This window comes from Polypterus senegalus, chromosome 3 (assembly GCF_016835505.1).
Source record: "Polypterus senegalus isolate Bchr_013 chromosome 3, ASM1683550v1, whole genome shotgun sequence".
In the NCBI taxonomy this organism is placed as follows: Eukaryota; Metazoa; Chordata; class Cladistia; order Polypteriformes; family Polypteridae; genus Polypterus; species Polypterus senegalus.
This window is the reverse complement of record NC_053156.1, coordinates 187,691,669-187,708,920: the sequence shown is the minus strand read 5'-3', so window position 1 is coordinate 187,708,920 and position 17,252 is coordinate 187,691,669. Positions and strand designations below refer to the sequence as shown.

Genomic DNA, 17,252 nt, shown 5'->3' with positions numbered 1-17,252 from the left:
TAAAACCCCAAAGGTGCATCGGTTATGTCAGTTACAGAAAAATGCCTTTTAGAGAAAGCATCGGCTATTTCACGTATTTTCAAGTTAGATGGATTGTCCATGTTGTGAAAGGCTTGTACAATAGCCTCGCTAATAGAATGTTTATTTTCCAGTTCATCTACAGCATTTTGAACAAATGAATGAACCTTGTGAAAAGGCGGAAAGATGTTGAAGCATCCCAGAGTCTTTATGACCAGGCTCCTGAGCCACGGTTTGCAAAAAAAAGTCAGAACCTCTTGAAAACGGCCAACCTGATAAAAAGAGTCAGGCTCAAACAGACAGGTATGCTGCGTCTGGCTGGGGTGGTCTATGAAATAACCTTGACAGGTGCTTTTTAGGTCCCGATCGACTATTATGTCCAGCAGAGCCGCAATCAAACTCTTGATCAGTTTCAGAGTCTTTCGAAGTGTTTCACCCAGGGACCCGTCAGTTTGTTCAATGTCCATGCCCTCATAATCAGAATCCTGGGACGATGGCTTCCAAGCGGCCAGAGCCTCTACCAAGTCGTCCACAGTCTCTTCTTGATGCATGGTCTGCATGGCTATCTCCTCAGCGCCCGTTAGGCTCCCCAGAGCATCCTCAGCAGGGATAAAAAAGTTAGGTACTGTACGGTTCTCCAGGAGACTGTCCAGCCAATACATATCATCAGGAGCGGGTAACTGAGGTTCGGGCCAATAGATTTGGTCATTTGAGGGCATCAGAAGACCTGGCCAAGACGGTGGGTCTGAAGGAGAGTTGTTAGGAGCAGAGGACCCGGAGTTAGCTACGATGTCGTCGGGCCAAAACAGGTAGTTGACTGCCGCTGTCTGTTCCATAGACCAGCAGGCCTGATCAGGTACGTAGCCGGCGGGGTGCTGGTTGTGACCCGCCCAAAACACATTGTTGTCTGTCAGCATCTGGTCTGCCGCAGAGTAGCCGGGCTGTAGGTTAGGGTCGATCATATCGTCGGGAGTAGAGTAGGTGGTGTCGGCTTGAAGGTTAGCCGGCCAAAACAGGTAGTCAGCGGCGGACGTATGTTCCATACCCCCGGAGCTTGGTTCTTCGGAGCGCATCAAAATGTCAAGGACTTCTGCCACCTCAGAGGCCGAGAGAACAGGGAGACGACTGGCCCAGCTAGCACCAGCTTCGGAAGGGCAGTTAGTTGAAGACATCTCGGTAGGGTTTTAGGTTAATGTAGACTATGGAAAAGACCTCTGTATTTATCTCCAATCACTTAGGAGGCGGTTCACTCCCAGTTTTCTTCCTCCTCCTCCGAGCATGAATTATTCAACGTGCTAAACTCCTCCTCCAATTTTCTTTTAATTCTTTTCATCTGGTCGGATAGTTTTCCTTGATAAATAGCTTCATCAATATTTGGCATAAGAGCTTTAAAAAAACTCCAGTCTTTTATAGAAAAATTAATTTCACTCACTCGCTCCTTTATCACATTTTCTTTATCTTCCTCGTTATATTCGGGAAGGATAGGCTCCTTCTTGGAAACGGCGATCGTGGGCTATCCCTCAGCATTTCTTTTTACTTCTACCCGACACAAAGCACAGTTAGAATCATAACCGACAGAGCTGAAGTGTGGTTCCCGTAACTCCCGTAACGTTCTACTGGACGCCCTGTTGGCTTTCAGTTTCTTAGGAGCGTTCAAAAGACCGTCCATTCTGTTTGCTTTTGTGTGTCGTGGTGTTTTCACTAGGTAACTAGAATTTTATACAAGAACTCTTTTGTCTCCTCCCACAGTCGGAGTTGGGAAGGGGTGGAGTGATATGCCTCTTCCTAACCCTATAGGTGGATAGAGAGATAAAGGCGTACCTCAGGGGCGTGAGTATTGTTAATGGGGAGTGATAAATGTCCGGTTTACGAAAGACCCACCCTAAAAGGCGGGGTTTAGAGATGATCAATTATGACGGTGGTCCAACACCCCAGGGGCGGGGTATAGTTCATATTTTTATATTTTCATATTTACATAAATTATATTTTCATAAATCATATTTTTATATTTTCATATTCCGTATTTTCATAAACCATATTTTTGGGCGGGGCTTAATGTTGTCAATCATGTTTGGGGGTGGGGCTTAAAGTCATCAATCAAATTAACACCTATTTTGACAGTTGCTGTCTATATGTACTATTCAGATCATAAATACATTTTACCACAGGCAGATCCTTCCTCTTGTGAGGGTATTTGATATTGTTTTTAGAACATTTAACTATATTGGCCAGTTTCCCATTCTGAAGGCCTGCTCCCCACTTACCTTGAGAAGGCCTCATTGGGATTTCATTAATAAGTATTCCTCAATTCATGACAGTTTATTATGACTTTTATTGATGTGAATTTCCCCTTGGGATTAATAAAGTATCTATCTATCTGTCTATTGTGTTATTTTGTAATTTTTCTATAAATGTTTTAGTTATCTCCTTGCCTCCTAAGGAGGTGGGGCTACCTAATTAGGCAGCTGAGGTACTAGCCCAAGCAGTACTTAAGCCAAAGCTGAAGAGGGATCAACAGCTTCAGCATTGCATCCTTGTTTTTGATTCCTGTTTTTGTGGTTTGTGCTAACTGCCCCACTTCAGTGTGCTCACAGGAGTTTCCAATCAGATTTTTGCTGTTGATTTGTTACTTGGTCTGCAGAAGAAAAGCAATTAATCATTCAAATCAATTACATTTTAATTATATAGTGCATTTTACAATGACTATTTTCACAAAGCAGTTTTATATATTTCTGAGCTTTAAACTCCAAAAAAAAGGTCTAACTGTAGTAAAGTGCTTTTAGAGTCCCATGGCAGTATGCAGTATAAAAAGAAAAGCAGTGCACTCAAGTTTGGTGGGTATGTGTGCATGCCTGGTAGCATAGTTGTGTGTTTCCAAGTTGTTAAAAGGGGAAATTGGCCAGCCACGTATTTACATGCAAAGCATTGACACTCTGTGGATGTAATCAGGACACAGGCATCCACAATATTGGAAAAGGAATCTAAGCAGGCTAGTAGGAGATCAAGAAAGACTTATAAAAAGAAAGAATGAAAGAGAAATGAAAGACCAGAGGTTAAATTGAAAGGAAACTATAAGAAATGGGGTCAGGATCGTAGCAGAGCAGGTGCTGCTTTGAGTAGGCAAACGGACAAGGATGATAACCTTGGTGGAGTAAGAGGATGGCACTCATGGGGTAAGGTCACTCCTGTGAGTGCCCAGAGTAACAGGAGTGATGAATCACTCCAAGACATTTCTGCAGAATGCCAAGGATTTGTTTTGGGAGAACGGATCAGTCCTCATGAGATCCTTGCTGAATGCTGAGGGATGATGACAGGGGTACAAGCCAGTTAAAAGGACAACTGTGCTAGTTGAACAGCATCTCCTGCTGTTGAGCAGGCTTCATGGGTGAGCAGCAGGGACATGATTTTAGATGAACACATTGATACTCTTGATGGTTTTTATGGACTGAACCTGACTTCTATTTTACCTTTAGATTTTTAGCTTCTATATTTTATTATTTATTTTCTGGAATTATTTATTTATTTGCAATTTAACATTTAACTATTATTATTATGGTTTATGGTTTATTTATTCAAGAAGACAACACTGCACTTTGAACACTATGATTCTGAAAATAAAGGCATTGCACTATCTCTTACTGTTCAACTGGAAGCAACCCAGAATAATAGGAAAATTGAATTAAGAATAGGTGAAGAGGTGTTAGGTACGATGACAGGAAGGAGTCCACCTGGGGACAAAGAGACATGGTGGTGGAACAGAGAGGTCAGGATGTGGTAAAGGCAAAGAAGGAATCCAAGAAGAAACTGCAGCAATCAGTGAAGGAGGAAGATAGTGAAAGGTATAGGCAGATAAACAAACAAGACAGTGGCAAAAGCCAAGGCACAAACATTAGAGCAGGTGTATGAAAAATTGGTGACAAGCAGGTGAGAGAATGATTTATAGATGAGCAAAGACCAGGAACAAGGCTGGAAAGGATTTTAGATAAAGCAGATGAAAGATGAGCAAGGTGTTGTCTTAAATGAGCGTAATTGGATCAAGAATAGATAGAAGAAATACTTTGAAAATCTGTTGAATGAAGAAAACCCAAGAGTAGTATTTGGGGAAGGAACACCAAATGAAGGGCTTCTACCAAGAATGAAGAGGGTGGAAGTGAAGGAGACACTGAAAAGAATAAAAAGTAGAAAGGCAACAGGACCAGATGAAGTTAAAGAAGATCTGAAGGAAAAGGGCTTGATTGGCAAGGAGGTGCAGGACTGAGCTGTTTGAAGAAGGTCGATGAAGCACATAGAAGTGGAAAAAGATGAAGAAGTTATAGGCCAGAGAAAACAAGTATGCTTTTAGCCTACTGTAGATCACAGAAATAGTGCCTGAATCTCGTATCTACATAAGAGGCATATTCCATAAATAGAAAGGAGTTTTATAAGGAGTTTTAGGAAAATACTTTATTGTTGGCTGTGGCTTTTTATATTCTTGGGGCTACAAGATATTCTACTCCTTGTAATTGGAGCAGCCAGGAGGGATTGTATGGAATTAAAATGTCACTCAAATACTGAAGTCCAAAACCATGCAAAGCTTTATAAGTGAGAAGCAATACCATATAATCAGTATGAAATTTTACCGGAGGCCAATGTAAAAATGACAAAACCTGGAGTAATATATCTGTATTTTTTGATTCTTGTAAACACTCTAGCTGCTGCATTCTGAACTAACTTTAGCTATTTTGTGAGACTAAAGTGAAGCTACATAACAAGGTATTACACAAATCCAATCAAGAAGTAGTAAACGCATGAATACATTTTTCAGCATCATGGAATAACATACATAATAGTTTTACAGTATTTCTCAAGTGAATGAATGATACTATAGAAATATTCTTAATATAGGTGACAATGAAAGACTGGACCTTTAACAGATACCTAAGTCTCAGATGACTTTCAGATAAACTTTTTATCAGCAGATTTAGACCCACAGCAACTGAAGTGATAGATAGATAAATAGATAGAGTTATCTATCTATCTATCTATCCATCTATCCCAAGGGGAATATTTGGCTATTTACAGAAGCACATTAAGTTAATATTGAATATACTCACATCAGAATGCCTTAAAAGAAAGAAAAATTCTGACAGTGAGGCATTATACTGATATATTGCTGTTGGTACGTAGGAGCCCCATTAACGTTTCTTGACACTCTTCTGCTGAATGATTCATTCATACTCAGTGTTAGTGTTTCAATGCACTCTCTCTACAATTACTTCCTAAATACTGGCTAAGCACAGGATCTCTTTGATACAGCGATAGACAATATCCCATTACTTATTTTTGCTGATGTTAAGTAGCAGACAATAATTTCTGCCCCAAGAAAACAAAGTTCTCCACCTGACTCCAACACTCTGTTTCATTCCCCTTTATTAATACATCCCATAAGTGCAGAAAATTCAGAAATGTTCCGCAAATGACATGACTTACTGTTACAGTTACAGTCTGAGGCATACAGAATAAAGAGAAAAGGAAAAGGGACTGTTCCTTGTACTGTTCTAGTGTTGTTCACTTCACTATCAAACACAGTCCTTGAGCCTCACAACCTGTGGCCTGCCCAACATACACAAAAACAAAAATGCAACAGACAAAGCTCTGAATCCTGATTGACCACATACTGTATTTTATCCTGGTTACCTCAGAGTACTCAATGCATGTACAAACTGATAACAATCACTTACATAGGATCTAAACCAGGAGAGTGCCTGACAACTTTTACCAGGAAGCTTTTCAAACCTGCTCAAATGCAGAGAAGACTAGCCATGTTCACTAGAGAGATGTAAATCATTAAGTACTTGACTAAAGCAGTCTCTGTATATTGGTACTATCTAAAACCTGATTTAAAAACTTCAGACTTTACTTTTTGCAAAAATATACATAACTGTTTAGGTACTACTTTCTCTAAGATTTTAGAGATAAAAGAAAAATTGAAATGGGTCTATAATTTAACAATTCACTATGGGCAAGTTTTAGTTTCATTAGGTGAGGCTTAATAATGGCCACTTTAAAACATTCATGTAAATTCCCAAGATTTAATAATGAATTTACAGTGCTTAAAAGTGACTCACCAATAGTAGGTACAAGATTTTTAATGAATTTAGTAGGAATAAGGATGAAGCAGGCAAGTAGTTGAACTAGATGTGGTAACCAATTAATCAAATTCTGGATTTACAGTATGGGCAAAGGATTGTAATTGCTGGTTGTACTCTACAGCAGTCTCATTTGCCAGTACCTCAGAGAATAAAAAGCAAAGCACAGATTTATTAAGCACAGAGCTGGAGATCGGCCTTATCCTAGATGGTATTACCATCTCATAAAAAAAGATAATAGGAACATCACTGCTAAGCCCAGTCGAAGCCGCGGATTAATTGTTTCAGGATTGTTAGTTACTTTAGAAATAGTATCAGATAGAAACCTGAGATATTGTTATTGTTTTCTATCAGTTTAGAAAGTGATGATGACCTGGCAACATCATGATTTTGAACTGCGTTTAAAAAAAGGATTCAATGCAAGAATGACTTGCAATAAAAGCAAGCTATTTCGGCCGCGAGCCGGAACGTCACAATCTCTGGACATCTGATTGGTCAGATTTCGCCTCTGATTTGAATAGGAGGGCGGTGACCCGTGAATACACGCCTGCACTCACATTCGGTTAGTAAAGATTATTGCGCAGAAATATTGAAAGTGTGGCTTCTGCATTGATTGCCAATGTGAGAAGTTAGACACCTGTATGATATGGGACAAATACAGATTTTAGGAATACTTCCTAACAGCTAATTTAGGGCTGCACTCTCGCTCTCGCACTGTGCATGTATTCAATTACAGAAAAGTGTGGGTGACATGGAAGCCAAATGTGTATTTGATGAACATAAAAATGTGCCGTAACAGTGTAAGGAATCAGAGGCACTGTAAGAACTTGGGTCGTAGAACGACATCGTTTAATTAACAGTTAATCTAAATACATACTTGGGAGGTGGGTGACAAAACAGAACACAGTACTCGGGTAAAAATGAGAAACCCTATCAAACACGCGAGTATTAATTATATATCGACCATCCCAAATTTTTGAAATTTTTGTTTCACGCCTCTCAAAAATGTGCGCATGTGTAGAATGAAGCGCACGCGCACTCATATTTTTTACACGCGCAACTAGATTCGAGGTTTTTTTCTCCTTTTAAAAAATACGCTTTGTTACGTCACTGTGAGAAAGGAAACGTGGCATAGTGAAGTAGACAGCGATTCGAAACACGTCTGTTTTGTCAGGAAGAGAAGTGCAAGAGACTGCCTTTTTTTTCCAAATCTTTGACCATATATCAGTTATCGTTTGTGATGGATTCGTCGATAAACAACGGTTCTTTTGGCAAATGGGAAATGGTAAAAAAGAACAAGAAAGCTGGAATGGCTGGGAAAATGCAAAATGTTAAGAAAGGAGACGGAGGACGGAAAGCTCTGACCGAGGCGAATATGCCCAAGCTGTACCCTTCGTGTAAGTGGACGTTTTGAATCCGGCTGTGTGAATGCTTTCACTTTGCTCGCTGACGTTTGTGTTGTTTAAGTTAAGACTCCTGCTGACACGAAATGCCAGCTGGGGCAACTGTTGTGCCTAAGCACAGCTGAAGGAAGCGTTTAGCTCGGATTTTTTTTCCACGAGATGCAATTTTGTAAGAATAATAATGTTTAGCCCTATACGTGGTTATGAAGGAAATGTGATATCATCAGCAGCTGTTCTGATGTGAAGTAAAGGCACAGAAGACTACGCGCTATCAGTGAAAATGAAATGCCCCCATTACCCACCCCCTCCATTCGTAAGCGTTTCCTCACCCACAACTGTTGAAGAAGGATGCGGACCTTTGGCGTTGTCTTTTTGTATATAGCGTCTTTCACGAACAGCCCCAGTTTACAGTGAGATGATGATCCGTTTTGTTGTCCCGTGATAATGAAAATGATCACAACGCGTGTCAAGTAGCATATTTTGGGGGCACTAATTGGGAATTGTGACTTGCGCTACTCATTTTAAGTTTATAACTATATATATATATATATATATATATATATATATATATATATATATATATATATATATATATATATATATAAACCCTACTGTAATGGGGCCCTGAGGCTAAAATAGACTTATTACCTAGGACCCTGAGGTTAAGGGTTCCATTTCCTGTGTGTATCATGTTTTTTGATTTTTGTAGATTGTTTTGCCTTTTCCTTTAGCCTCACCATAACCCCATTGTAACGGGGCCCAGAGGTTAAAATGGTACATTACCCTGAGCCCTTAGGTTAAAGTCACCCCTAGTTTTATGTATGTTTGTTGACCTGATGTAGTTCTTTAAAACCCTAATTTTAACTTGGAGAAGGGCGCCTGAAGATATTTTATCAGGCCATATATGTATGTATATATGTGTGTGTGTGTGTGTATATGTGTATATATATATATATATATATATATATATATATACCCAAAAATTAAATCTTTGACTTATTATCTTACACAAGATAATAACCCTCAACTCAAAAATCATTTTTATTTACCTGTTGTTCACTTTTTTTTTTAGAGTCCCCAGGTGTCATCATTTTTACTTCTGTGCATTTCCTTAGCATAGTTTCTTTTAACGCAAAAAGATGAAACTGAGTAAAAGTTGCCAAATAAGAAAAATCTGATTATCAGGAAATACTCTTTACTGGCCACTAGTTTAAATAGAAATCACAATTGGGGCAAAAACTGGTTATACAATATTAAATAGCAAAGAAAGTCATATACTGTATTGCAAAAAAAAAAAAATCTAAGCAAGTGAAAAGTATTTCTTTCATGATTTTAAATCTAGTTTTCCTTATTGTAAGGATTATTGACTTATCAAAACATTTGTTATTAACAATATAGAATATTTTAGAAATTTTAAGAAAATTTTACTTACCCCTTTAGCAGATTTCTTTGCTAAATGAAAGCAAAACATCTCCCATTTAAAGTAGTTTTTGCATAAGCATTTTTGTAGTGTAGACCTACAGTTTAGCAAAAATTAGGTCATACAGTCATTTTTATATCAATTCTCAGGCTTTTTAAAATTTTATTATATACCAGTACCTTTATTTTCTCTAAAATACAAATATCTGCCTGATCAATTTTGGTTTAAATATCCTCCTGTATATTTAACAATTTTCATCAAGGTTGCAATTTATTTGACACAATTTCTAAAGTTAGACAATTCCCAAATGTATCTAAAATACTGTTAAGTGTGTACATTTTACTTTCTCATGGTACCAGCATTCAGAATGTTACATTAAACAGAACTCTACAGTGCTTCTTCTGTGTGTTTGCAGAGCAGTTCTTTGGGCTGTAGTTGCTTTTAAAAAAGAACAGGAGCAAGTGTAAATCCAGTTCTATAGAGAGCAACTATTTAAGAGACATACTTGTATTTTCTCACAGTGAAATACATCCTTTAAAAAGTGAGGACAGTTTTAGAAAAGCATTTTGGATGTCTGTGAAAAAATATAACTACATACTGTTTTACACTTTCAGTTAATGCAGCATCCATAATGGACATTACTACTGATAGTTCATTCATTCATCCTGTTACCAATTGTGTTTTTGAAATTGTATGGAATGTTTTGTTTTCAAGTTAATCTCTTATTCAGTACTAGGTTTCCATAGCCAAACTGAATATAATTTAGTTTAGTCAGTTTTTGAAAGTGTAAGGAATAAAAAATATACTACCAGTCAGAGCGGCGCAGTGGTAGCGCTGCTGCCTCGCAGTTAGGAGACCCGGGTTCGCTTCCTGGGTCCTCCCTGCGTGGAGTTTGCATGTTCTCCCCGTGTCTGCGTGGGTTTCCTCCGGGCACTCCGGTTTCCTCCCACAATCCAAAGACATGCAGGTTAGGTGGATTGGCGATTCTAAATTGGCCCTAGTGTGTGCTTGGTGTGTGGGTGTGTTTGTGTGTGTCCTGCGGTGGGTTGGCACCCTGCCCAGGATTGGTTCCTGCCTTGTGCCCTGTGTTGGCTGGGATTGGCTCCAGCAGACCCCCGTGATTCGGATTCAGCGGGTTAGAAAATGGATGGATGGATGGACAATTAAATTTATTTAAAGATGCAATCAAGACATCACTAGTATTTATAATGGCTATTACCGTTTAAAAATGAGTGATTTTTAATTTATTATTCACATATGACATCAAACCCCGATTTTCAGCAACCGTTCCTTCAGTTTCCTAATGGTCAACTCCCTTAGCTGATCCTTAGTCGCCTATAATGTTGATTGGCTATTAGAGAGGCACTGTTAGTCTGTTTACTTGAGGTGCAAGGTACTGACATTCTTAAAGTTCAATTCTTTGTTCAAAAATGACCAAAATGAAACTGCTTTCTCAAAAAAAATGTTATTTTTTGACAAGCCAAGGTTATTCCGTTTAACAGCTTGCCAAGAACATTTTATACAAAGGTGCCTATTACTGTCTTGAGAAAAAAGACTAAACTGTATCTAACCAGAATGGAAAATCAATGGAAGGCTAAAGTACGCAACTGCACAAGAGGATAAGGACATCCGAGTCTGTAGTTTGAGAAACTAACGCCTCACATGTCCTTAGTTGGTGTCTTCCTTGTATAAAACAAATTCAAGTGTTCTCTTTAACAGTGAAGAAATGATTCCAGGATGCTGACCATAATATGCTTTTCCAGTCATTTTCTCTATGTATTTGTTCCTTTGCCCATTTTAACCTTCTCTTTTTATTTACTAGTTTCAGAAATGGCCCTTTGGACTCTGGACTTTGATGTATTTATCCACTTATTCAGTTCTATATCTGGACCATTCCCTTCTTTTTCTATTCTGGTTAGATCCAGTTTTCCCTTTTCTCTCAAGACATTAATATAACACTTTTTGTATAAAATTAACTTTCCTAACTTTCTTGTCAATCTGCTACATGGAATAACCTCCCTATTCCAAAAAAACCAAAAACATCTGACTGGCATGTTTCTTGAGATAACTGTTTCTGAATCTAGAACTGAACTTTAGGAATGGCACTACCTTGCAACCTGGTGTACAGAATAACAGGTTTCAGGAGTGCTAATGCAATTACAAAGGTTTCTGTTATGCCCTATTACTGTTTAAAATGACTAAGGGTAATAAGCAAACAGAGCTCACCACTAGGACATTATAGAAATGGCTGCTGAAAATGAGGCATTGCTGTCATTGCTGTGAGTATTAAAGGATATGTTTGATATTTTTCAAATCAAATTTATTTCTTCCCAAACATGGTAAATATGCATTTTGTCAGGTGGTTTTTTTGTAAATTTAAAAAAAGATATCTTACCAACACTGGCGCTTTACAATGGAGACAATGGGTCCTGAAGCAACACTGGGAAAATAAAAGCCTAAAACTTACAGACTACATTATAGAATTTCTAATTTATAGAAAATGCTTGAGTTTGGAACACAATTTCACATGGCCAATGCATATATACCATATTTATGAAGAAGTAATTTTGACTTAAAAAGTACAAAACTTACCGATTTAAAAATTGGTCATTTCAAACATTAATAGCAATTAGTAACACTAGGAACATCTTGGCTGTATTTTTAAATAAATGTAATCTCTCTATTATAGAAAAAAATCCTGTGGAATGAATGACTAGGAGACAATACATGATTTTCATGTTAAGATCACGAAAGACAAATAAAAGAACCGCGAGACGAAAGAGAATGGGCAAAAAAAAAATTAGTGTAAACTGAAGCAGCACACACAGATACAGGTTTTCTCGGTGCATATAAAGCGTATAAAGGACAATACGTTACATCGATCGGTGCATATAAAGCGTATAAAGGACAATACGTTACAAATGAAACGTCGATGAATAAAAGATCGCATTAGCGTAAAAAAAGGAAATTAATCATCAGGACCAGGTGTAATTGAAAAAAAATAGCAGGACAAAGCGAGGTCAGAAATAAAAGGAAAAGAGCAGAAAACGAAGTCTTTTCACATTTGCATCATTCAATGCACAAAACATAGATTTCCACAATAATGGAACATACGCTATGACAATCTGTGGACCCACAACAGTTAAAGCAACGACAAGTTTAATTTCAAAGAAAACACAATTCGTTCAGTTGTATATTTATGATCATGGAGAAGCGATCACAACACGAGCAGCAAAGACACAAAGTAGAAAAAAGGACAGCGGCTGGACAGACTTTAAAAAGATTGCAGGGCAGCACTACAGCAGCAATGAACCCCCCACCCCCCCGGACAACGCGCGCAGAAAGAATTTAAACACACCCGGGGGCGGAAATAAAGGACTAGTATTGTTTTTACAATGTCACGCGAGACCAGGCAGTGAGCTATCATTTAAAGTCCACAGACATGTAACTTAGCAGTTGTTGGATTGCTTTTGCCAGACAAGCATCATGTGCTCCCAGCTCTTAAAACAACAACATGCAACAAGCTGAAGAGGCAGCTCGCAAGTAGCAAAAAGCAGCAGATGATCCAAAGGGATATCCTTAGTGTGTGTTTAGCCACTTTTTTATTAAGTGTAGATTTTTTTGGTTTTGAGTCGCAGCTGAGATACAAGTATCTTATCCAGTGAATGGACAACCTTTGTGACGGTGAGCTGGACTGAAAATTACTTTTGGTGTCAAGTTTTTAGTAACTTCACATCATTCCATCATTTAGTGTTTTTATAATTTTCCTATTTTTGTGCAGTGTTGTTGAATACACTTTTATGTTATGTACAGTATGGTTTCTTCACTCATATTCAGTTTATAATATAAGTGAGTTGTGTAAATGATTAGATCAATGATTTTGATGCAGAACAGCTGAAGGTTATTTCACATGAAGATTGTTCGAAGACCATAACCTCATTTGGCTCCATCTTAGTACACAGTAACTGCCACCATCATTTCAACAACGATCAGCTTGATGGTGAATTGTCTGTTGCTTTGATGACAGTCAGTGCTGTCCTGTCAATAATAGGAAATGATACATTAATAGAATATGGAAATTTGTAGCTAGGCAGTAATAATTGGAGATATTAGAAGTTTTAAGGTCAGTTTAGATTTATCCTAAAATAAATGCAACATTCTTACCCTGAGTTAGGCAGAAGAACTCGGCTTTCCTTAGGAAAATGTATTAAATGTAATTTCATTTTCTTTTATCCTCAACAAATATCAGTGCAAACCTGAACAGCGGGTTTGTAATGTGACGTATTCTTGTTGTCCCAGTTCTCATACCTGGGGACTTTAACTCGGTTTGGTTTTATGTATTTTAAGAAGTGAGTTTATGCAGAATCTCAGTCAGTAATTCTTTTATTTTTTTTCCTAATGGGTCCATGACTAGACTGCCAGTTTCAACTGCCTGTTCAATATTAATGTCCGAACAAGTTCTAGATGAGGTGCCAGGCTATAGACATGTTAAAAGTACAGTGGTACCTCGGTATACGTCTGCTTTGGAATAAGTCCAACTTGGTATACGTCCTGTTTGGACACAAAAAATTTTGCTCGGTATACGAACTTTGTTTGGAATACGACTCGCGTGCTAACCTTGTTTACCTCTCTCGAGACAAAGCCACGACTGCCCACAAGCGTTAGTGCACCAGTTGCTAGCATTCAGTGAACAACCCGCGCTATAACTCTCTGTGAACTTTCACGTATGTGATATAGCGGGTCTACAGCTCCTGTCAAAGTCCAGCTTTAAAATAAATAATCACTGCGCTCGCAGCTTGGTGAGGGGGCGTGGTGGTTATGTGGCTGAAGGTTGTCAGGGCGATTAGTGATGTGGGCGTTTCTCACCAAAGTGCACTTGTGAGGGACCCTCCGCATTCATGATTGTTCCTGGGGCTGCTTATCTTGATAAACAGAAGCGCGAGTCAGCTAGAAGGGAAGTCAAAAGAAAAAAAAGACGGGAGGGTGAGTGAGTGAGAGAGAGAGAGGGCTGCTCATCTTGATAAACAGAAGTGCGAGTTGGCTTGAAGGGGAGCAAAAAGAAAGAACGGACGCGAGTGAGAGCGTGCATGGATGAAGTAGCTGAAGCAGGCAGTGCGAAGGTCAGCTGCAAGTAGGGCGACTCCCCAGTTGGGAAGCAGGCACCGGGCTTCTTGTTTGTTTTTTTTTAAAGAAGGCTTCCTGCTTTTAACTTCATTGTTTTTAAGACTTTTTTCTATTGTTTTTAACCTCCACGTTTCACTTATGATTTTATGGATTATTTATTGGAACTTTGGAGACTGCACTTTAATTTGAAAACCTTGTTTTGTTAATTGTTTTAATAAAAGCACTTTGCACTTTTTCACCATCCCCTTGCTTTGTTGTTACCGATGAGGTTAGCAGCAAGGCACATTACCGACGGTGTAGGATTCGAGGGCTCCCCGGCAGCAGATGGGAGCATACAGCAAACCTGCATCGTCACAACGTGATTTTGTGTTTTTTTCATGTAAATTTGAATTGATTTTTGAAAAGTATGAAGGTGGCATGCTGGTAAAATTTTCATTTATTTCATCTAATTGCTTTTGTATTTATGTATTTTAGTATTAAGCAGTGTTTAAATTATTTTGTACAACCCCATCAATGTACTGTATAATATTCCAATAGCAATAGGATTTTTTTTTTTCCATGGGAACGGATTAATCATTTTCCCATTATTTCTTATAGGAAAAATTTGTTTGGTATACGTCCTGTTTGGTATAAGTCAAAGGGTCTGGAACGGATTAAGGATGTATACCGAGGTTCCACAGTACTTTGTTTTAGGTGCTTATTTATATATAGGTTTAATGTCTTGACTCCCAAGTTTGTTTAATTTGGTCATTGTTTTGATCATATTTTCGTCAGTATTTTGTGTTTAGTGATATAATACATTGTTTTGCTTTATGTCCACGACCTAATTTGACTTTACAGCTCTTTGTAATAAAAGGATCTGTTTTAATTTTTACACTTAATGCACTTTTTTTAGTCTTTACATTTAGAAGATGGTAGCCCCTGTATTTGACATTTTTTTTAAAAGTACTCTTTGTAATCTCCTAATTGACAGAAAATACAATATTGATTTTTTTTTTAATATGTTTTGAATTTGCATTTGCCACACAAAATTGTGGTTAAAGTTAAGTGCTTTCCATAAATTAAAAAAAAAAAACAAAAGTGCTTTCCATAAATTAAAAAAAAAAACAAAACAAAAAAAAAAAATCTTGCCCACGCTGGTGCTTTACATTTTAGACTACAGAGCAAAACCTGAAAAACTTAACCAAACACAGTGGAACCTCGGTTCACGACCATAATTTGTTCCAAAACTCTACTTTGGTTTACGACCAATTTCCCCCATAGGATTGTATGTAAATACATTTAATCTGTTCCAGACCGTATGAACTGTATGTAAATATTTTTTTAAAGATTTTTTTAAGCACAAATATAGTTCATTATACCATAGAATGCACAGCGTAATAGTAAACTAAATGTAAAAACACTGAATAACACTGAGAAAGCCTTGAACAACAAAGAAAACTAACACTGCAAGAGTTCGTGCTATAGCGCTATGAACCTCTCACTAAAAACACTTTTTTTAATGAATCTTAAGCACAGGGAAAAAAAATGAACATTTTAAAACTCCGTAATTTAATAAACCACCAAGAAAATTAACATTGCAACAATGCATGCTGTGAACCAATTGCTGTAAATAGAAGTGAAGCAGAAGTTAAAATCCAATACCAAAAAGTCTTCATTAAATACGAGGTTAAAACAATGCTCTGATCTGTCTCTTTAAAAACAAGCCTTCTGCGTCCAGCCATCTCTCTCTCGGGGGTGTGTGTGTGTGTGTGTGTGTCTCTCTCTCTCTCTCGCTGGTCTGTGTGTGTGTCTCTCTCTCTCTCTCTCTCTCATGCCCGCTGTGTTTGTGTGTGTGTCTCTCTCTCGTGCGTCTCTCATGTCTCTCTCTGTCGCTCTGTCTGTCTGTCTGTCTGTCTGTCTGTCTGTCTGTCTGTCTGTGTCTGTCTGTCTGTCTGTCTGTCTGTCTGTCTGTGTCTCTCTCTCTCTCTCTGCACAGGGAGAGACTGCACACGTGCAGAAATCATCGGCGTGCACAAACCGAAAGGGAAATTGGCTTGTTTGTATACTGAGTCTGTGGTCGTGAACGGATGCAAAAGTTTGGTGAACTTTTTGGTTGTAAACCGATTTGTATGTGTTCGGAGACATTCATGAACCAAGGTTCCACTGTACGTCAGTTTTTCAAACCAAGACAGTTGTCGAGTATTGATTCGGAACATGTGATTATACACGTATTGTAAAATAGTTTATACATGTCATTTTTGAAAAAAAAAAACACCAATATTATGAGATTAAGCAATTTTAAAAGACCAGCCACCTGTGATAGTTCCTCCATTGAAGGAGGTCATTTCCTCCCTATAGACCACAGTAAACTTTTAATGCCACGTAGTTGATTTTGTTTTAATTTACTTATTTACTTATGTATTTATGTGGGACATCACACAAAGAGAAAACGTATACTAACACGAAAAAATAGTACCAGGAATATGCAATAAAATGATTATTTCCAGGTTGTCACAAACGTGCTTCAGAGACATGAAAGGCGTAAATCATTACTTGACAGCTGTCTTGGCTTGAAAAATGGACATATTTGACAAGTTTTCATACTTTTCCTCAGTGTCCATTGTAAAGTGTCAGTGCGGGCAAAATATTTTTTTTAACCTCTTAGAAAGTTCTTAACTTTATCCTTCAAATGTTGCAAGTTGCCTTACTAAATAGAAAACAAACATAATAGAGTTATAAGTTGGTATTAGACATGCAGCATTCCAAAATGCACAGCCAACATGATTGGTCTGTAATGAAACAGTTGATTCCATAAATGAGTACTGGCAAAGCACTATGAAGTCTTTACTACCGTGGAGGTACTATATTAAAAGAGTGTATTACAGGCATTTTATTGAAGCATGCTAGTAATAATGTAATTGAATCTGAGAAACTGGTAACTCTGTTGGCTGCAACTGTAGCCTGTAATGTTCATGGTTTGGGCACAGAATATCCAAAGTCAGGAGATAGGTGGTGTCTGTCAGACTGAGCATACAGTATATCACCAGCCATTGATAAATTAGTAGCAGTCACATACATGAGGCAACAGGTTGTCTCATATTTTGATGGAGCAGAATTCAGAGAAAAATTGTAGGCTTGTGTTAGAATGAATGATTGGCTTGGGCCTAGGGTTGCCTA

At 38.0% G+C, this 17,252-nt stretch overlaps 1 protein-coding gene across 1 annotated transcript in view; it reads left to right on the top strand.

Annotated features, from left to right (window-relative positions):
• The first annotated feature begins 7,221 nt into the window (after positions 1-7,221).
• The window catches only part of tmem214 (transmembrane protein 214), an 89,106-nt gene continuing 79,075 nt past the window's right edge, over positions 7,222-17,252 (top strand). Inside the window, exon 1 of the mRNA XM_039748313.1 lies at positions 7,222-7,543. Coding sequence (XP_039604247.1) covers positions 7,387-7,543 — 157 coding nt within the window. The 5' untranslated portion in view covers positions 7,222-7,386. The remainder of the gene's footprint in view (positions 7,544-17,252) is intronic.